Source organism: Peromyscus leucopus, chromosome 6 (assembly GCF_004664715.2).
Source record: "Peromyscus leucopus breed LL Stock chromosome 6, UCI_PerLeu_2.1, whole genome shotgun sequence".
In the NCBI taxonomy this organism is placed as follows: Eukaryota; Metazoa; Chordata; class Mammalia; order Rodentia; family Cricetidae; genus Peromyscus; species Peromyscus leucopus.
The window spans coordinates 103,384,205-103,406,075 of NC_051068.1; the positions used below are offsets into that span (position 1 = coordinate 103,384,205).

The window sequence follows — 21,871 nt, forward strand, 5'->3', positions numbered from 1 at the left end:
CAAAGATGAGTAAGCCCCAAATGATAAAATACAGTAAGAGGTACTGTGTGTAAATGTGCAGATGTAGCTAAAAGTAAGCTATGAGAAATATTGTAAAAACTTAAATAAAAAACAGAATCAGACACTGAGCTCTCCATCCCAGTCTTTTTAAAAATCAGTACTGAAGCTGGCATGGCAGCACATGCCTTTGATCTCAGCACTGGGGAGGCAGAGCCAAGTGAATCTCTCTGGTCTACACAGCAAGTTCCAGGCCAGCCAGGGCTATATAAACAGGTCCAATCTCAAAAAGAAAAAAAAAAAAAAGCAATACATAAAAATAAGACTCAGTACTGAAAGATCCCTAGTCCTTTGTGCAAAGGGAAGGCCACCACCATTGGTTAAGAGCAGAGACTCCGGATATAGACTATGCCTGCAGTGTGGACCCTACTATCTCGAAGCCTGTCTGAGCCTCCTTTCCTCAACTGTGAAGCAGGCTAAGAGGCTATTGCAGAACAGTTCTGGGAGAGTGCTGTGATTGACACATGAGAAGGGCGGGGAGCAATGTCTAGGGCCCAACTTGCTCTCAGTAAACTCTAGCCGTTCTATTACCAGTCCTGCCTTGCCATTGTGCTGGGTAGTCTCATGTCAACTTGACACAAGTTAAAGTCACCTGAGAGGTGGAAGCCTCAATCAAGAAAATTCCTCCGTAGGACTGGGCTGTAGACAAGCCTATATGGCATTTCCTTAATTAGTGATTGATGTGGGAGGGCCCAGCCCATTATGCAGTGGTTCTCAACTTGTGGGTTGCAACCCCTTTGGGGAGTTGAACAACCTTTTCACAAGGGTCACCTAAGTCCATCAGAAAACACAGATGTTTACATTACGATTCACAGCAGTAGCAAAATTATAGTTATGGAAATAGCAATAAAATAGTTTTATGGTTGGGGGTCACCACGACATGAGGAACTGTGTGTGTTAAAGGGTCACAGCATCAGGAAGGTTGAGAACCATGGTCATTATGAGTGGTGTCATCCCAGGGCTGGTGGCCCTGGGCTCTGTAAGAAAGCAGACTGAGCAGGGTGATGGTGGTGCATGCCCTTAAACCCAGCACTGGGGAGGCAGAAGCATGTGGATCTCTGTGAGTTCAAGGCCAGCCTGGTCTACAAAAGGAGTTCCAGGACAGCCAGGGCTACACAGAGAAATTCTGTTTCAAACCCCCCCCAAAAAAAAAGGGGGGGGGAAGAAAGGAGAAAGGGAGGAAGGGAGGGAGGGAAAGAGGGAGAGAGAGAGAGGAAGAGAGAAGAAGGAGGAGGAGGAGGAGGAGGAGGAGAAGGAGGAGGAGGAGGAGAAGCAGAGTGAGCAAGCCATGAGGAGCAAGCCAGTAAACAGCACTCCTCCATGACCTCTGCATCAGCTCCTGCTTCCAGGTTCCTGCCCTGTTTGAGTTCCTGCCCTGACTTCCTTCGATGACGAACAGTGCTATGGAAATGTGAGCCAAATGAACCCTTTCCTCCCCAAGTTTCTGTGATCCTGGTGTTTCATCTCAGCAATAGAAATCCTAACTAAGACAGAGATCAAAGCTTTCCAGCGATAAAGCCTTTGAAAGAGAAGAACTGGGCATTTAGTGTGTTGAAAGTCTCACCTTGTAAAGGAAGACGGTGACTTTGCTCTCTGTTCACCCTGTGCTGCAGAAGCATGCCCTGCTTTGCATGCATGCTCAGAGGAAGAGGGCCAGCATGAGTCTGAATGAGGGAAACAATCAGCCTTCTTGAGGAAACTGGCTTATTCAAGTTTTACTTTAGTTACAAGGGTATGTGACATTTCCACAGAGGACCCTGGGGGGCCGGGGAGAAAGAAAAGGCAAGCCTCCCTTTAAAGATATTCGGTCTTTGTCTTCTTCTCAAAATACCGACCAGATGCAGTGCTCAACGTGACATGAAGCCTTAGGTCCAGACACGATGGATGTGTGGAAACAAACCGCACGGGTACTTTCTACCTCTGGACACCCAGTGAAGAGACCCAGACACCACGGGAAACATGATGTGTCCAAGTTTAGGAACAAGGACTGGCTGTTAGTCCTGACCTAGCTTTGAGGGGAACCTTCGGGGTTTGACCTGGTTTTCATTTGATTGTTGAAACACCGTGAGATGGTGTCAGAGGCTCCAGTGCAGCTCTCGGGGCACTTATTAGAAATCCTAAACAGAAACATAGCCCACACCTTATAACTGAATGTGGCTATCTATGAACACTAATAACCAATACCGGAGAGCCACAGGGAATACTGGGAAAAGCAGAGAAAATGAAGTTTGATGATCATTAAATCCCTGTTTGGAAGTATTATATAAGATACCTGTGGAATGGGTTATTAGTGTCCATTTAAGATAACATCTGTACATATTATAAATTTACATGTGATTTCAAAATGTTTTGGATTTCCATGGCTCCTGTGTCCTGCTTACGATCATAATAGTAATAAGATGTATGTTCCAGTTCCTAAATTCTACAGATCAGAAGAATGAGCTTCATCTCCTAGGCTATCCTGGAATGCAAGGGCCACTGAATCAGATTGACAGTTATCACTGGGCTATAGTTCTATCACGAGACATTTCTCTTGTGTGGTGAATGTGTCACTGAAATCCTTCCCACACATAAAATCAATCATTGACGTGGGCCTGAGAACATAATTACATAAATATGAACCCACGGAAGGATCATGCCTAGGCCAAAGTCTAATGTGAACAGTAAGCAATCAGTAACCGTCTCTTTGAATTAACAAACCATTGATGCTCCCAGAGGACTCAAGTCCTATTCGGATGTCAAGAGCCCCATCTGCTGGTCAAATGGGACTGAGCTGCAGCATCTGAGAAAACAGATGCATCAGAAGAGTAGGAAAGATGAAGAGGACTATCAAATAGGTAGGGAGATGTAGAGATCACCTGAGCCAAGACACTGATTTTACACGTGAGCAAGCTTACTACAATGCTTACACATTCCCAGCCCAAAGAATGCAGAAGATCAATTTATCAACAGGCAGGAAGCAGAAGATACTAGACCTGGTTAAAAAAAGAAAGGCTAGATTAAAAAAAAAACAAAAACAAAAACTCCAGCACTGGCAGCGCCACTACCATCCGTCATTTTCTACTGAACGGAAGTCATACACCAGCGTCCTGTCACAGTCCTAACAAAGCCTGGAGAATATCGACTGTAATACAGATAACGAATCTGAAATTTTGTAGGATGAGAGAAAGTGTCCACTTACTGAAGATTCCAGTTGAAAATTGCTAATTATTGCACACGCCTTTAATCCCAGTACTCGGGAGAGGGAGACAAAGGCAGGCAGATCTCTGTGAATTCCAGGCCAGCCTGGTCTACAAAGAGAGTTCTAGGACAGCCAGGGCTATTGCATAGAGAAACCCTGGTTCAAACAGCCAATAATAGTAAGTAATAATAATAGATATCTCCTTAAAGCAAAGGCTGATAAGAAGTTTGGACAAGGAGGTACAGGAAGGATCCAACGGTGTTTCCAATATGGCTAATGCTTGTGTCTCTGGTTTAACATGCCCCTTCCTCACAGTGAGTCAGATACTTCACCATGCAGAGGGAGGGAATCTACTGAAAGCACCAAGCCAGGGAACAGCTGGAATCCTGCGGAAACCAGAGGAAAAGGAGGGACGCTGTGCTGTTTTCAGTACTGTGTACCAACAGTGCTTCTCTCACTACGCCGGGATGGGGAGGAGAAAGGAGACGATGTATAGTGAAGGTCTTTGAAAGCTGGAAAGGACTAGTAAACTAGTGCTCGTGAACCAACACGAGCTGGACGCAGAAATGGTGGCTTACCAACAGTTAGCAATGGAACTGAACAACAAAGCCTTTTTTTCAGGAATAAGTAAATTTTCCCAGATAAGCTCATTTGAAGAATAGCATGAATTCACTTGCCCGACAAGATTGTTCTGGGCTGTGTCCTCTCCATTCAGGAACTGAGCAACCCGTTTGTTTGTTTGTTTGTTTGTTTGTTTGTTTGTTTCCAAGATGGTCTCACTATGTAGCTCTGGCTGTCCTAGAACTCCCTGTGTAGCCCAGGCTGGCCTCGAACTCACACAGATCCACCTGCCTCTGCCTCCCGAGTGCTGGGATTAAAGGTGTGCACCACCACTGCCCAGAGGGCAGCCCCTTCTTTAGCTCATCTCTCTTCTCAAATTCCACCGAATCCATCTAGAAGAAAGCTGACCTCCATGCTCTCTGCCAGATCTCCTCTACTGGACAGTGAGTTCATTCTGAGCCGTTCTCGACGTTAGTGAAGGTAGACAGACTTAGCAAAGCATCCACCCTACTTCCAGGGCCCTACTTCCAGCCTCCAGGGTCATGTTCCTCCCTGTCTTCAGAGCTTGAGTTCCCTCAAGGTCTTTCCATGTCCCTAATGGTCTTCTGAAAAACTTTCCCATATTTTCCATCTCTATCTCAAGATCCTGCCACTTTCCAGAAACCTCTTGATCCCAAAGCCAAAGTAATAATTCCATCCGTTATCTCTCACTATACAAAAATCCAACCCTAAACCTAGAAGCGGCTGAAAACAAGTTTATCCCTAGCTCCCAAGTCCTGCAAACCAGCCGGACTCCACTAGGCAGTCCTCCCTTGGGTATTCTCACACAGCTACAGTTGGAAGACAGCTGGGTGTGGGCACCCGGGACCAGCAGCTGATGGAGTGGTCAGTCCCAAGTTCAGCTGGTGTTGACAGGAGCGGCTACTTATGGCTTCTCGTGTGGTTTGGGATTCTTCTGATCTTGAAGCTGGGTTTTCAGAGGGCACATCCCAAGAAGGAGCCTTCTAAGAGGCAGGAAGCAGAAGCTGCCAGGCCTGTTAAACTACCCAGGACTGGCATGGTGAACACTTCTGCCATCTTCTGATCAAAACAGTCACAGGGCGAGGGCATTTCACCGGCTAGGGAAATCGGGATGGTTGCTTTGTATAAAACATGTGGGTAAGAGCTATTGTTACAGTCATGTTTGGAAACAATAATCATCCCGGTTAAAATAAAACGGTGAATTCCAGCTTCTCCAGTGTACTTACGTGGTCATACCCTGAGTGTTGTTTAGATTGACGCTCGCCCTCTGCTATGAGGAGCCAGTGTTCTGAGGTGGACCGGTGGCCGACACAGGCACTCACTGGCATGTGTGAAGGTTCATCCTTGACAGGGAGCTCCAAGGACAGACTCTGTGAAGAAGGGCTGTCATCCATTACTCCAGGCAGCTCCTTGGCCTTCAGTCAAGTGGTGTCACACTGCTTAGAAACTTTCCACCCTGCATAAATCTCAAAACCGTTGTTAAGTGGACGTAAAAATGAGAGCAGACATTCTGTAGTCAATCATATTTATCGCACATGCCTGCGTGTGCACATTTCCACCCCTCCCACCCCCACAGGAGAACATACAAACACAGATTAAATAAAAGGATGGCAATGAGGGGAACCCCAAGGAAACTCAGAACCAGGATTTAAAGAGCATCTAATGCAACCAGGAAGTGGGCACTACTTCCCTTAATTCTTAGAGTGCCCTATGATGCTCTTCAGTTTCCTAAGAGAAAATGAGGCTCACAGAGTCTAAGTATTTTGCTGAAGGTTGCATGCTGGCCATTGGAAGAGCTGAAATACAGGTCCACTGACTAATAACTCAGAATATTGTAATGAAGAGACCGAGTACATAAGAAAAGGAAGTCGCTTTTGGCAAGTGTTTTGATACTCCAAACTTCGAGGAAGATACTATGGAGCTCTAAAGAGCAGGCTTTGCTCCAGTGGTGAGACATCTCAGCCTGTGCAAGTTCTGGACTGAAGTTCTACCAGGGCAGGAGCGACATGTTTCTCGTTCACCCCCTGTAATTCATTATCTGGCACTTGCTTTTTTGACTCCATAAATGTATAAGCATTATTTCTATGTTCAGGCTGATCTGCACCCTAAAGATCACAGCAGATAACAGAAACAGCTACTGTGCCACCTAGAGGAGCTCCATTCCAATTCAAACAAAATTCTTCCAACTTTGCCCTTCTGTCGTGAACAGTTAGACACCTGCGTTACTTCACATTTTATAACACACATAAACATTAACAGTGATCACAGTTCAATCTTCTTTTTCAGGTCCCCTCTCCTCCACCTTCTATTGTTTTCAAGTTTTCTACTGTTTTGAGACAGGATCTTGCTACAGAGCCCAGGCTGACCTTGAACTTCTTCAATACTTCTGTCTCTGTGTCCAGAATGCTGAGATAAGCACATGCCACATCTGGCTCTGCCACATCTGTCTCTCATGTATAATCCTACAGCTAGGACATCTTTATGAATCTGAAATGGCTCATCTCAGTCATTAATTTGATGGGATCACAGATCACCTGGGTGTGTCTAGTTGAGATTATCTTGGTTAGGTAACTGAGGTTGGAAGATCTGCCCCCTGTGGGGTGTGACTCTGTGGGGTGGGGCCTGGACCACAGAAAAAGAAGAGGAAAGCTGGCTGAGCAGCCGCATCAGATCCTCACCTCTCAGCTTTGTACCTGTGAGGTGACCCACTGCTTCCGGCTTCCGTTGGCCTGACCTCCCACCATAGCGTACCCCTGAACTGTGAGCCAGAATAAATTCTTTTCCTTTCAGTACTTTTACCAATCAACAGAAGAGAACTAAGACAAATCACTCATAAACCTCCACGTGTCGCTCACCTCTTCCTTGAAGAAAGGATTCACTGAAGTATGGGGCAAGATGACCGACCCAGCTGTCAGCTTCATCAGGCTTACCCGAACTTCCTAGTCCAGTGCTGCTCCAATGACCAGTGTCTAGCCACCTCCACCTGCCACACTGCCCTGACAGGCAAGCTTCGCTCTGGAGCTATGGCCTGCCAGCCCGTGACGGCTTGGCATCGCCTACCAGCTTTTCCTGCCTAATTCCACCCCCTTCCCTTTCCTTTCAGACAAGTTAATTCCACAGAACCTTTTCATACTTTTCAGCATCCCCTCCCAAGAGAGCCACATGATAAATCAAAGATAAGTTTGTCTCCAGTCCCGTAGGCAAACTCATTCTACACTCACCTACATAGTAAGCAATGCTTAGTAGTTTTCCCACACACTGTGATGTTGACTCATGCCCCCTAAAATACTTTATACCTAGTATAGATCCTTTTTTCTTCACATAAACATCGTACTTTTTACTAACAAAAATTTTATATAATTAATTATATACTCCAAAATATTATTGATTTAAGTGGTAATATTTCACTGATTAAATATTTTACTGTACTGGCTAAAGAAATGATTACCCAGGGCTGGAGAGATGGCTCAGAGGTTAAGAGCACTGGCTGCTCTTCCAGAGGACCCACGTTTGATTCCCAGATTCCATATGGCAGCTCACAACTGTCTGTAACTCTAGTTCCAGAGAATCCAACACCCTCATACAGACATACATGCAGGCAAAACATCATTGCACATAAAATAAATAAATCTAAAAAAAAAAAAAAAATTACCCCAAAATGGTTTTGAAATAGAAATATACCATCAGTGTAGCACCACCTAGTGGTAGACGTTAGGAACTGTTACTACTCCATCCGTAGATGAAAGGGAGACCGGGCTGTATTGCTGTCACTTTTGCCCACCTAATTCAAGGTTTTAAAAGATGGCCCAAGAGTCAAACAGAAAGTGCATCCATGCTGAATCAGACCTTGAACTCTGACCGATATCAAGGGGTCATTTTCCCTTCTCACAGCTTCAAGCACAGGCACCCCTTTGCTCTGTGCCCATCACGGGTACACGTGGTTCATTTTGCTGTTGCACCCGAGTACCCCACAGCTTCTAACATTTCGATCTGTTGATGACTGAATGCCAGCTCTAGAGGGCGCAACCTTTGTTCATCTTATTCATCCTGTGCTCAGCGCTTTCGGAATAAATGGATGCATCTTCACTAATGATCGGTGAATGCTCACCCTTGGAACTAGAAGGCATGAGACTCCATTGAGGGAAGAATCTTACTGTAAACTTAAGAGGTTCTGAGTAGAATGAATTGATCTACGAGAGAAGGGTCAAGGGTCATGGCCTGTTGAAGGACCGAAAGACCTGGTCAGAAAAACTATACAACCATGGTCTAGGAGTGTTCCTGAAAACACGTTCCTGAAAACCAACGGGAGACGGCAACCGTCATCTACCAGCCACAGCTCTGGTGAGAGCATGCAGCTGTGCTTGCAGATCTATAGGAATGTGGAACTGTTTCCTCGGGAAGCACTAATTCTGCCTGTATTTCAAGGAGGCGCAGTAAAGAATTGCACGTGCCCCTTCACGACATGGTTCAAGTTTTCACTGTGACTGTGAGAAAACACCCAAAGGCAACTACAGGAGTCCAGACAGACAGACGGACTGGACATGCAGGGCTGGGGAAGTAGACAGTGGGGGGGGGGGGGGGGAGACAGTGCAGACAACAGACTAGAGCACAGCCAGAGACAGAGAAATGGAGAAAGGGGAGAACAGGGGGGGGGGGGGATGGATATGCAGGAGCAGGAGACTAGGGTAGGGGCTTTGAGATATGTAACAAGTACTTGTGAACAGGGACTAAGGGGGCCTGGAGGCTGGCATGGGCTTCGATAGGCAGCCACAGGTATATGTTAATGGATCCATGTCTTTCTGCCAGAGATAAGAGAACCTACTCCTTTTGGCAGATGAGAACAGGTTTCACAACTTCCTGAGGAATGATGGCTTTTATCTAACTGCCAGAAATCTTCCTATAATCCAGGTTAAACTGGGCCTACTCAATTTTGGACACGTCTGTGGGCCTGCCCATTTGGTAGAGATAAGGATATCCTTTGGAACTGATACTGAACAATATAGTTGGAGATCTTGGGCTTGACTAAGGAACACCACAAGACAGAACTTACTGACTTACAGATAAAACAGTTCAATTAAGCTGGTTCTGGTGGCACACACCTTTGATCTCAGCACTCAGAAAGCAGAGGCAGGCTGATCTACACAGCAAATTCCAGGCCAGACAGAGCTACATAGTGAGATCCTGTATCAAAACCAAAATGACAAAAACCACACGCCATAAAATGTTAATTAGAAAAAATCATTTATTTCTGCTCCTTTCATACATCATATTGTCCAGGAAACAGTCTCCCATATGTGTCTGAAATGGCAGAGTACCACACACACCATTTAAAGGCAAAGCACCGCTGGAGGAACTGACCAGTTGTCCAAGTATTTCGGCTCTCACGATATACTTCTCGATTTGCATTAATTTCTGAAAATCAGAAATATCATGTCCAAAAAATAATAAGGGGGCTGTAAAAAATAATCACTTTATTCAATACCAAAGTTTTAGAAATGGAGTATATTTTCTTTAGCAAATAAAAAACTAAGAAGAAAATGCCACTAGACATAGTTGGTATATCAGAATAGGTCATCAGAAAAAATACTGTAATGAATTTGTCTCTGATGCCATGAATTCCAGTCCTAGCTTTCAGATGCTTGCTAGGGTGTCACTCGACGCTGCTCTTCCTCTGCTCTTCGTTCTCTTCCACACGTACAAGGGAAGTGGCTCAGCCTTTAATGCTGCATCACAGGAGCCAATCCAGGACTCACTGACCTCTCCAAAGGCACTAGCCCATCAGGTAGCCCCTGCAGAAACAATTCATAAACACAGAAAGTGAACAGGAAGCAACAATTCAAAAGTGCCCACTCATTAGGAATCAAATGACAATCCCAAAGTCCCAGTGCTGCTACTCATCATTACCCTTGGTTCATGCCAATAAATAAGTGGACTTCCTGTTACTCTTCCCTCTCAAAGTAAAACATCACAAAGCAATACGCAAACTAACATAAATTTTATTGTAGAATATTAGTTTAAGATGTGTTACACTTGTTTATGCTGTGGAATATTTATTTAATGATGCAAAGATGTACTGTATTCTTTTTTTTTGTTGTTGTTGTTGTTTTGAGACAGGGTTTCTCTGTGTAGCTTTGCGCCTTTCCTGGAACTCACTCTGTAGCCCAGGCTGGTCTCGAACTCAGAGATCCGCCTGGCTCTGCTTCCTGAGTGCTGGGATTAAAGGCCTGTGCCACCACCGCCCGGCTGTACTGTATTCTTTTATGTTGCATTGGTCAAATAAAGTGTTGAACAGCCAATCAGGAGAGAGAAATAGGTGGGGCTAGTATGCAGAGAATAAATAGGAGTAGAAATCTAGGCTCGAGAGAAGAGAAGACAACACCAGGGGCCAGCACCCAGCCATACCACCAGCCATGGAGTAAGAACAGAAAGGTATATAGAATAGAGAAAGGTGCCCAGAGGCAAAAGGTAGACAGGATAATTTAAGTCAAGAAAAGCTGGCTAGAAGTCAGGTGGCGGCGGCGCACGCCTTTAATCCCAGCACTCGGGAGGCAGAGCCAAGGGGATCTCTGTGAGTTCGAGGCCAGCCTGGGCTACCAAGTGAGTCCCAGGAAAGGTGCAAAGCTACACAGAGAAACCCTGTCTCGAAAAAAAAAAAAAAGAAAAGAAAAGCTGGCTAGAAACAAGCCAAGCTAAGGACAGGCATTCATAAGTAAGAATTTGGGAGCTATTTATTTATTTATTTGGGAGCTAGGTGTATTTATTTGGGAGCTGGGTAGAGGCCCCCAAAGAGAAAAACAACAACAACAACAACAAAACACCTACATAATTAGACACTAAAAGGCAGGAAAATGAAAAGACTACATAAAAGCTAAAGTAACAATTAGAATCAATTTTTGAACTCTCAAAATTGTAACAACAACAAAAACAACAACAACAAAAAAACCTTTTTATGGAAACTGGCATGGACTGCAAAGCCCTCATCATTACTAGAGAAGGTACTAGAGAACCAGGAATATCATTCCTGGAGCTGGGCCTCTGAGCCCCCAAACTGCAGAGGCGTCTTGCCCCTGTAGGAAGTGTCCAGAAAGCAGTTACCTATACATGTGCCATGCCACACATGACTTCAGCTGTGCCCATGGATGATAGCAAATATCAAGCTGCTTGGATGACAGTTCCTTTCACTGAAGCTGTAAGCCAGGTTGAAGCCCCTTTAAGAACTGAATGAATGTGGTACTCAGGTTCCAACCCTTCCCTCCGGCAGTAAGTGCCTGAGTCTAATACCAAGAAGGGATTGCAAGATCAGAACAAAACTAATAAATGCTATACTACTACCCACACCACCAAATGACTGGATACACCCTGTCCTCACTGAGGCCTCCAGCCTAGCCCCTCTGCAAGGCACCCCTTACTCAGGAAACTGAGTAAGTCTGGCCAAACCTCACTCAGTTTCCTCAACGAAAAAGTGGAGTTACTGCAGAAGGCCTGAGGATTCTCTCAGAAAGTTTTCATACAGCACAGGGTATTCCTACTAGCATCAAGCATGTTGAGTTTTTCCATCTGTAAAGTAGTAGGAATTAGATCTCAGAACCAACACCTCAGGGTTTGCTTTTCCTCCTTTCCAAATGCTAGACCCATGATGACTCTAGATCAGTGTGCAGCCAATGCAACCTATCCAAACTTCACTCTTTCCTCCACAGTATCTGCCCAGCCAATCTACTGAGAACTCTCATCTTATTCAAGCTGCCCTCCCAAAGTGTGCTCAGACTGAGTACATAAAAAAGAGCCCTGAGTATATAAACATACTGACTTAGAAGACCCCACAGAAATTCACTACCATAAAAACAAAACAAGAAAGTCATTTTCACAGCACAGAAAAGGCTCCGGATGATTTCCAGGAAGTGTTCACATCAGGACCACACAGGAAGGCACTCAGGGCCTGCTCATACTAGGGGCTCTTTCGAGACAGGTTCCGGTCATCTGTTGTGTGATGTGAATATGCATGTCAAAGCCCATCTGATGACAGGTAAATATTATGGTGTTCCTACCTGAAGACAGTGTGTGACCTATGCTTGTGTGCTATAAACCTGAAGAAACACTGGGGAGTGAGGCGTTGTGGAGAAATGGTTTGGCAGTTGAGAGCACTGACTGCTCTTCTAGAGGACCTGGGTTCGATTCTCAGCACCTACATGGTAGCTCACAATCACCATGGAACTCCAGTTTTAGGGAATACAATACCCTCCTCTGGCCTCCATGGGCACCAAGCTCACAGTGGTGCAGACACATATGTAAGTAAAACATCCATACACACAAAATAATAATATATTTTTATTTTTTTAAAACAGAGAACATTAAGAAATATAAAATACTCTAAGGATATCCTGTTAGAAAACCAAATCAGCCACTATCATATACGTTTTGGTAGAGAATCAAAGTCAGTACCTTACAATGCATTTACTGTGGTCACTCCTAGAATCATCTGGCCCTTTCTTACAGACCAGATAATTTGGTACTCCTTAGTCATTATATTAGGCTGATGAGAATTCTACAGATAAATACAACCAAAGTAACCCAAGAACTCAAAACACAATTGGGGCCAGCAAAATGGTCCAGTAAGTAAGATTGCTTGCTACCTAGTCAAATGACCTGGGTTCAATCCCAGGACCAACAAGGTAGAAGGAGGAAACTAATTCCACAAACTGCCCTCTGACCCGTACATGTGCCACGACACACACACAGACACACACAGACACACACACAATCCTCTAATCTATACATGAGCCATGGCACATGCACGCACACGCACTTTATTTTAAAAACTAGTAATCCAACAAACACATAAACTGTTTTCCTCTTCAGCAGTCCCTAAGCCCCTCTCTATATTAAGGCAGGCACTGGGCTGCGTTAGCACTACGATTTCTCAGAGTAGACACTATTCTATTTGATCCTTGCAACTGCCCTGAAAGGGGGTTGGGCTTGGGAAAGCTCAGTGGAGAGCATCTGCCTAGTCATATGACTTGAGGTCAAAATAAATGGTTCTCATTTACATTTTAAAAGTATTTGTTTGTGTTGTGCATACATTTGTGCATGTATGCCATGGCACACACGTGATCAAGAAACTCAAAGGGTGAGCTATTCCTCTACCTAGTGAGTCAAGATGAGCTGAGCATCCCAGCAAGGAGCCTCTACTGCTGAGCCATCGCCAGCCTAGTCTCATTTTATAGCTGAGAGCTAAGACGTACAGTTACCCGCCCAAAGCGCCAGGCCAGAACAGAACAGAAGCAGCACTGAGCAGTGCCCCATGCCTATCCCACCACCTCCCCAGAGTCCAGAAAGGCCCACTTCTCTTTCAAAGCAGTAATGGTTTGTTCATCTCTTCTTGACACTCCAGCCAAACTCCGACTTGAAACAGGTGGCAGGGTTGTTCCCAACCTTATATATACAATTATATATTGTAAGAAAACACTTTTCCTCATCTGAAGTTTGGTACATTATAACTTCTATAGATTATCTGAAAATTATGAATATCAAATCCAGAGCACAGTCAGTGGCAAGGCCACAACTGGATGCTTATTCAGCTCCAATTGTGGAAGCAAATAACAGACTCAGTACTGAGGCTGCCCAGACCACTCTCTTGACAGACCGCCTAGGCATCAATGGTGTGGGCGAGGAAGGGGTGGAGAATGGGGCTAGTAAGTACAGAGGCGCAACTGGATAACTCCTAATACTCCTCAGCATATACGTCTGTATGTGTATGTCACTGTACTCCGTAAATATGTACAATTACTATGTCTCCATTAAAATAAAACTTTTATTAAAAGAGGTTATCTAATTCCTCAAATTACAGAATAACCAGCTAAGCTAAAAGAGGGGGAAAAGGTTGAAATTAAAATAGGAACACACTGATAACAAAGAGAAGTCACACCTTCACTGAAGCCTTAAAGGAAAAACTAAAAAGCAGTACTGTGTATAAATACCAATAGAAAATCACCCTACGGCATAAGGGCAATACTCCATGCTTACACTGTCCTGCTAGTAATAGGTTCAAACTGGACATGGTAGCAGGTGCCAGCACTCTGGGTAACTCAGAAGCCTGAGGCAGGAGGATCACTTAAATTCATGAGCTTAAAAACAACTTGGTTAACACACTGAGATCATACCTCAGAAATGAAAAAAATACATATTTGCTGAGTATAAGTGTTTAAAGTGACAATAAAATTTAACACTTTAGAAAAAATTTGAGATTTTCTGTTGTTGCTGTATTCTGAAACAAGTAGCCCAGGCAGTCCTCAAACCTGCTTTAGCTGAGGCTGGCCTTGAATTCCTGGTGGTCTACCTCTACCTCTCAAGTACTAAAATTACAGGTGTACCCCAACACAGCACGGCTTAGAAAGAAAAATGTCTCAATGCTACAGGAAATGCCAGGCTCTCCCATACTAGCAGACTCTACCAGGCCAGGGCAAATTATTTCTAACAGGGGCAGAGACAGAACAAAAAGAAGCTGGAGTGCCCAGGGCTCACAAGGTGGCAGGGGTCAGAAGTGCTCCCTCTGACAAGAGTACCAGACAGAAGCCTGCAGAGACTGCAGTCACACAAATACTTAGCTGACTAAGACTCTGTGAGACCTTCCATCGTGCCAGAACTAAGTTGGGAATATAGCTCCAGAACAAGCACCCCACTACCATGGGCATGTCCTAGGCAGTACACTCACAGCCATATTAAAGCAAACACTAGAAATAATACACATGCTTAATACAGTTCTCTAAAAAAATAAATTGTTGAATTGATCTTCATGTTTGGCTTCCCAGAGGTAAAATCAGAATATACAAAAAATTCTAACTTCAAATTAAACCCGAACTACTTGTTTAATTAGCGAACTTTTCTAAATTTCAAATTAACAACCTCAATTGGAATTATATATTTCCACAAAACCAATTTACCTTTCTCTAAAAATATTTTAAATTTTCTGAGTTACAATAATCTTTATGGCTTCTAGTTTAGTGTTTTCATGGGACTTCTGAGTGTGTGGACGAGTGGGTCCCTGATTCTTACGCCTTTGCTTGGGCTCTTTTCCTTCTGTTGGCTAGTCCTGTACAACATCTTATTTTAATTTTAGTGTTATCTCTTAGGAGCCCGTTCTTTTCTAATGAGACAGAAAGGGAGGGATCTGGATAGAAAGGGAGCTAAGTAGAGGAAGAAATACTGTTATCAGGATATATTATGCGAGAAAAGAATTTATCTTCTATAAAAGGAAAAAAAATCTTTAAATATTACATTAAAAAATGCAATCCTTTCTCCTATCTTAAGGAACAGTGCTTCTTTCCTGAGTAAGGCTTAATGGGGTTTCTTTATGCAGGCTAAAGTCCATATCCAAATGCCTGGGACCAATGCTTGGTTATTTTTTCTTTTGTTTGGTGTGTGTACAGCATACGTGTATGTACACTTGTGTGTGTGTGCATGTGTATAGAAAGGCTGGCTGGCCAGTGAGCTCCAGATGTCAGCCAGTCTCTGCCTCCCTAGCACCAGAATTACAGACATGTATCCACGTCCCAGCTCTTTACATGGAGGTCCAGGATACAAACTCGGGTCCTCACGCTTAGGTAGCACTATACTTGTTGAGCCATCTCCCCAACTGACGTTTCAGACTGTTTAATATTTGCATAGATAATGAGATATCTTAGGGATGGAATGACGTCTAAACACAACACTCATGTCTAGGAACTGGGGGTGCAGCTCAGGGGTAGAGGACCTGACTGACCTGGCTAGTTTTCTGTCAACTTGACACAGCTGGAGTGAGTTATCTGAAAGGAGGGAGCCTCAGCTGAGACGTCGCCTCCGGATCGGGTGGGGCAAGCCAATTAGTTATTAATGATCCAAGGAGGAGGGCCCGGCTCATTTGGGGTGGTGGTTCCATCCTTGGGCTGGTGGTCTTGGATTCTATAAAAAAGCAGGCTGAACAAGCCATGAGGAGCAGGCCAGTAAGCAGCCCCTCCATGGCCTCTGCATCAGCTCCTGCCTCCAGGTTCCTTCCCGGTTTGAGTTTCTGCCTTAGTTTCCCTCAACGGACTGTAATACTTAAGTGAAATAAACCCTCTCTTCCCAAGCTGCTTGTGGTCACGATGTTTCAGCACAGCACAGTAACTAAGACACTGCCTAACATGCACAACGCCCCTGGCAAAACTTTAAGCCCAAACCCAACCGATCATTTATGCTTTATGTGTCTTGTCCATGTATCCAAAAGGTTAACTTCATACAGTATTTTTTAAAATAATTCTGTACATGAGACAAAGGTTTCACGGTGTGGCATTTTCCACTGTGCTATCATGCTGGCTGTCAAGCATTTAGCTTTTCAGGTTAGGAATGAGCAACTTATACCAATAATGAAGGGCGGCAGCAGCAGCAGCAGCCCGGGGCTTGAAAATCCTCTTTACCGTCACTAATCCTACTGGAATCGGACCCAGTAACCAAAGGCACATTACAGAAAAACTAGCTCCCTACCAACAGTCAGTGCAGCTGAGAAAACAGAACTAGACTTTCCTGACCACGCATGGCAAGGACAGCCAGGAAGACCTACTGATCTCCATCTTGTTCCAACTATAGTTATAACCCGAGGCAAGTCACAAATTTCTTTAGTTTTCGAACATTTTTCACATTTAACTGAGTGTTAAATTAAATCTATGGATTTACGTTTTCCAAGTAAAGTAATTCATAACAAAAGTAAAATTGTTTATTATACCAAGTATTTTACTTACGGCAATTTCATTCTCATGAATACTCTAGCCATGAAGAAACTCAGCAGGACACAGACAAAGCCAATGAAGAGAAGAAGAAATCTATTGAGTTTGGGGATATTTGGTGCATTGGATCGGTCCAGGATTATGAAACCTAAACCTCCCATTGTAAACAGGAAGCTAGACGCAAGTCCTTCCATAATATACTGTCCATTTACTCTGAAAAAGAAAACCACAGCACAGCAAATGAATGTTACTACAAAATTAATGTTTCTCCCTTTAGGTTGAAATTCCTGTTTCTGCTTTATGCTAAAACAGTTTGTGCTAACACTTTATTCTTACCTTTACAGCTATTTACCATGCCCTTGGATATTCATCTGATCATTCATTAAACAGGTATTTACTGAGCAGTATATCATACATCAAATATTATTATTCTAGGTTCTAGGATACAAAATAAACAGAACAGATAGAAACCTGTCTGGGCTGGGAATGTAGCTCTATGGTAGAACTTGCCTAGCACAAGCATACCGAAGGCTTAGCCCAAGCACCACAAAAACCAAACACAAAAATAAAACTTGGCCATCATGTACCTTACTTAAAAGAGTTTTAAAACATCAACTATCAGGGGCTGAAGAAATGGCTCAGGGGTTAAGAGCACTGGCTGTTCTTCTAGAGGTCCTGAGTTCAATTCCCAGCAACCACATGGTGGCTCACAACCATCTATAAACGGATCTGATGCCCTCTTCTGGCATGCAGGTGTATGTGCAGATAGAGCCCATATACATAAAATAAAGACAGGCAGGGCTTTAAAAAAATATCAACAAAACTGTCTAGAAAATCAATATACATTTTAGTTATTTTAAAAGCTAAGGAGTGGAGCTGCAGAGATGGCTCAATGGTTAAGAGCACTAGCTATTCTTCCAGAGGTCCTGAGTTCAATTCCCAGCAACCACATGGTAGCTCATAACCATCTGTAGTGAAATATGGTGCCCTCTTCTGGCTCAAAAACATACATGTAGGCAAATCACTGTATACATAATAAATCTTCTAATAAATAAATAAATAAATAAAATAAAAGCCGAACATTGCTGGGCAGTGGTGGTACACACCTTTAATCCCAGCAATTGGGAGGCAGAGGGAGGTAGATCTCTGTGAGTTTGAGGCCACCCTGGTTCTAGGGTGAGTTCCAGGATAGGCTCCAAAGCTACACAGTGAAACCCTGTCTCAAAAAACAAAACAAACAAACAAAAATAAAAGCTCAACATCTGGGGCTGGAAGGATGGCTCAGAGGTTAACAGAAGTGGCTGTTCTTCCAGAGGTCCTGAGTTCAATTCCCAGCAACCACATGGTGGTCACAACCACCTGTAATGAGATCTGTGGCCCTCTTCTGGCCTGCAGGCATATATACAAACAGAACACTATATACATAATAAATCTAAAATTATGTTTCTTACTTAACAGTAACATTCAGGGGTCTATAAATGTCTTTTCTAAAGTGCCCACATAACTATCATAAAAGGACATTCCTTACCTATACATGAGGACCCAGATTGGATTTCCAGTACCTAAACAAGCAAATACCTTAAGCCTGTAGGTCACATGGTTTATGTCACACTTACTTACTTGGCTTAAGAACAGCTATAGATAATAAATTAGGCACTCCAGTAGTGCAATCAATTAGTGTGTGGTGTTTATATGGTAATATATAAATGTATTTGCTAATTCAAATAAAATATTACCAAAATATGACTGTAGTTTGCTGACCCCAGACAGTCTGTCATTTTGATTTTAAACCAGCCTTTAGGTTGGTGATATGCCAATCAGTAAGACACACCTGATTTTCTAATAGATTAATAATACAGTTCTACTTTTGTTACGTTCTGCCTCATTTTGTCTTAAGAACTCCACATATTAAAAACAGAGGGTTCTAAATGCAGATAAGTCCACGGCATTTTTACTGTACTTCATTTTTATTTACTTTTCTGAGAGCCAGAGTCTCTCTGGCTTAAGCTGACCTTAAGGTTACTATGGAGCCCAGGCTGCCTATAAGCAGAGACCCTCCTGCTGGAGTTATGAGCATGTGCCACCACTCATTTTCCTCCCACTGAATCATTAGACATGCCCCAGCAACCTCCTTTCCCGTCATCGAGTTGTTCAAATGCCATCTTTTACCTGTAAGCCAAGAAAGCTACTGGCCTCTGATGTCCATGTTCATCAGTCATTGAGCCAACACTTGGGGGCTCAACAATAACATCATAGATTATTCCTAAAGAGAGACAACAGTACAGATGAGATCTCTCAGTTTGAAACACAGAACTCCAGTTTTCACTGCCTCTAATTACATTTAAATAGGACTTATTTACACACAAATAGGGATGCTTTGATTGTATTATTATAATCAAACCAGATCCAGCTAACCTTCTAATCTTTGGATAAACCATTTTAGAATGATATCTAAACAAATATTATCTCTCAAAGAGATTCCAATTTCAGGAAGGAAACTAAGTATCACATGCTAATACTCTAGAATGACTCCAAAGTAAGGAACATTTAATACTAAGGATCTACTTCAGCACACAAAATAAAGCCACGTATCCGTGAACTTATTTCTGTAAATTGAGAGAGGCCTACGGAAATTTTCTTGCTTTCTTTTCTGGCTAGTTGAGAGGAATTCTCTATAGCAGAAGCTGCCATGGCATTCAGTCTGTAGCCCAGGCTGCCTCGAATGTGCTGCTCTTCCTCCCGCAGCCTCCTGAGCTCAGTCAGCGATCATCAATGTGAACCCCAGCATCTCACAATGAGACCATTAATGCCCAGCGACATTCTCAACTTCCACTGTGGGGACCCTCTCTCACTGCCCCACCTTCTTACACAGCCTGACTCCAGCTTTTCTTACACAATAGCAGGCCTGCCTCCTTCCTGACAGAAGAATCAAAGAAGTCCCTTACCTTCTCCCTGCCAAATCTACAAAGCCAGGCACTGTACCTGCATTTACTGGCCTCTCACTGGGCTACAGGAGAGGAGTCCCTCCTCCTTGACCCTCTCCCCACTGGCCCTCTCCGGAGCATCATCCTTTGGATATCTCCTCTCGGCCCTGTCTTTTCAAGCTCTCTTTCCCTACATCAACCCTCCCGGCCCCACATCATTCAGTCACTGTCTTCCCAGAAACACCTGGTCTAGTTTATAACCTCCTTTCTAAACGGCAAACAAAATAAAACTGGACAGATAAAAGACTAGTTAAAACCACTGCTATCCAACCTAGCATTATAACCTAGGCCACAGCTTCTTAAACTGCGGATTCGAACATGGGTCTGACACAACCAGCTGTGGGGATTGAAAAAGAAATGCCACTAGTAAAAGGTGTGTGAACACGCAAACTGGAAACTTAACTCTAAATTACGTCCGTGCTCTATCCACAGCCTTGGTTCTGAACACGTCTCAACCACATTCTAAGGAGGGTGGAGTAAGTATATTTTGTTTGCTGCTGCCCCAGTGCCGAGTCAACAGAAACTCAGTTACCGCTGGCCATTCTCGGCAACACTGTTTGTGTATAAAGGTGTAGTCACAGTTTTTAGAAGACTGTCCTTTCCAGGGTCAAACAGTAAACCTACAAGATGTGGCCTTGACCACTACTGGTGTCCTTTCCACTTTGACCCAGTGCTTAGAGCAGAGAATTCCCCCCAACCCCATTTACAAACACCAGAAACGAGGTCCAGTGGAAAGCTGAGGCTTCTAGGAAAAACTCTCCCTCCAAAGAAAACAAGAGTTAGGAAACAGACTGGCAAGAATTAAGACTAATTTTTTTAAAAGCCAAATGCATTTTGTTTCATTTATTCAGTATTCACTGCCTAATGTGCTGAGCAAAACTCAAGGCTAATGACACACCAGATGTCTTTAAAAAAAAAAAAAACTATTAAAGTGGTATTTAGTGTTTCTGTTAATGTAAGCTAGGCAGGGCATAAACTCTACAGTTAAAAGACTGTCTTGTACCTCTTCAAAGCCAATCATACGGTCACCACCACCCCCAAAAAGTTTAACCACTCTTGCTAACTTCAGAGCTTTTTAATTTTCTAAGTACATTACTTCCTAAATTCCAAAAGCACAGTCCTGAGTAAATCCTGAAACTGACGCTCCAAAGGTTCTCTAAAGACAGATAAGGATAGACTGCCAACTCACCAATAGGCGAGGCCACACCCCTTTGCATTTTCCACTTAAGAGGGTGACAGATGACCCAAAAGCGGTGCTTTCCTGGAACCCAAACTTCTGCCTCTAAAACACGCCACCTTTTTGCAAGCCTCAACTCCAACCTCACGTTTTTCTCAAAAACCGTGGTTTCGATGAATTCCTTTCTCATTCGTGTGACTGGAAACAAAGCAACCCCAAGACCTAGCTAGCTTGGGGTTTGAGCTAACAAACTCAAGGGTTGTCAGATCTCTTCCAAGGTTCCAGGGACCGCAAGGAGAAGTTTAAAAGTCCCACACCCTCTTGACCAACCACGGGAATACAGTGAATCGAATATGATGCTCCCGAGACACCCGATCAAGCAATGTATTGTAGCAAGTCATCAAAAGAACAAGCTGGGCTTGACAAACGCATTCAACTCGGCTCTCGGGAATGGGGGCCTCGGGGGGGGGGGGGGGGAGGCAGGCAAAGAGAACGAGACCACTTCTCTGCAGGGCAGGGCGTGAACCGAGCTCCGCTCAGCCTGCAGCAGCCGGACACGGGCTCCGCATCGCCGCCCTCCCGGAGCCCGGCTCGGCGGCCGCGCGCCTCGGAAGCGAGCTGCCCGCGCGCCCACCCGACCCACCACGGCCGAGTTACCTCCGGTAATGAGGAAGTAAGACACCACCACCAGCGCGTACACCGTCATGGCCGACGGCATGTGCACCCAGGGCGGCTTCTTCAGCTTCAGGTTGGGGCATTCGAGCACTAAGAATGGGACTCGGTACAGCGTCTCCATGTCGGCGGCAGCAGGGCCGGCGCTCCGACCTCCAGCCTCCCGCGCCAACACGGCCCGCCCTCCCGAGCTCTCGCGCGTGCGTTAGCCGAGGGGCGCAGGTCCGTAAAGGCGAGAAGTAGACAGTCCACTCACTGAAGGAAGAAAGAAACCATGTTGAGCTGATAAAGCATATATTCAAACGTAATAAAATGAAGAATGTAATTTTATTGTTGAGTGGAGGTCAGATGCTCGTTTCCTTAATGACAGATAGGTTGGTTATTATGCATCTTCCAGGACCTGCAAGGCGTCCTACGTGGCCAAGCTGGAGAAGTGGAGAGATTCTCATCCCACTGCCCCGCCCACTTGCTGACGACACACTTG

The 21,871-nt window shown here is 44.3% G+C and overlaps 1 protein-coding gene across 1 annotated transcript; it reads right to left on the reverse strand.

Annotated features, from left to right (window-relative positions):
- Positions 1-9,044: 9,044 nt before the first annotated feature.
- On the reverse strand, positions 9,045-21,584 carry Ostc (oligosaccharyltransferase complex non-catalytic subunit). Its single transcript, XM_028856830.2, has 4 exons — positions 21,373-21,584; positions 18,724-18,817; positions 16,570-16,767; positions 9,045-9,609 (listed from the first exon to the last, which is right to left on the reverse strand). Exons 1-4 carry the CDS (start codon positions 21,509-21,511, stop codon positions 9,591-9,593), a joined length of 450 nt encoding a protein of 149 aa, XP_028712663.1. The 5' UTR covers positions 21,512-21,584; the 3' UTR covers positions 9,045-9,590.
- Between the last annotated feature and the right edge of the window lie 287 nt (positions 21,585-21,871).

What these genes read in the sequence shown, in the direction of transcription:
- Ostc (XM_028856830.2), bottom strand. Translation starts at nt 21,511, where the DNA reads ATGGAGACGCTGTACCGAGTCCCATTCTTAGTGCTCGAATGCCCCAAC. An exon ending in TTACTTCCTCATTACCGGAG is followed by an intron (nt 18,818 to 21,372) that starts GTAACTCGGCCG and finishes GTCTCTCTTTAG; the next exon opens with GAATAATCTATGATGTTATT. An exon ending in GTAGCTTTCTTGGCTTACAG is followed by an intron (nt 16,768 to 18,723) that starts GTAAAAGATGGC and finishes TTTCTTTTTCAG; the next exon opens with AGTAAATGGACAGTATATTA.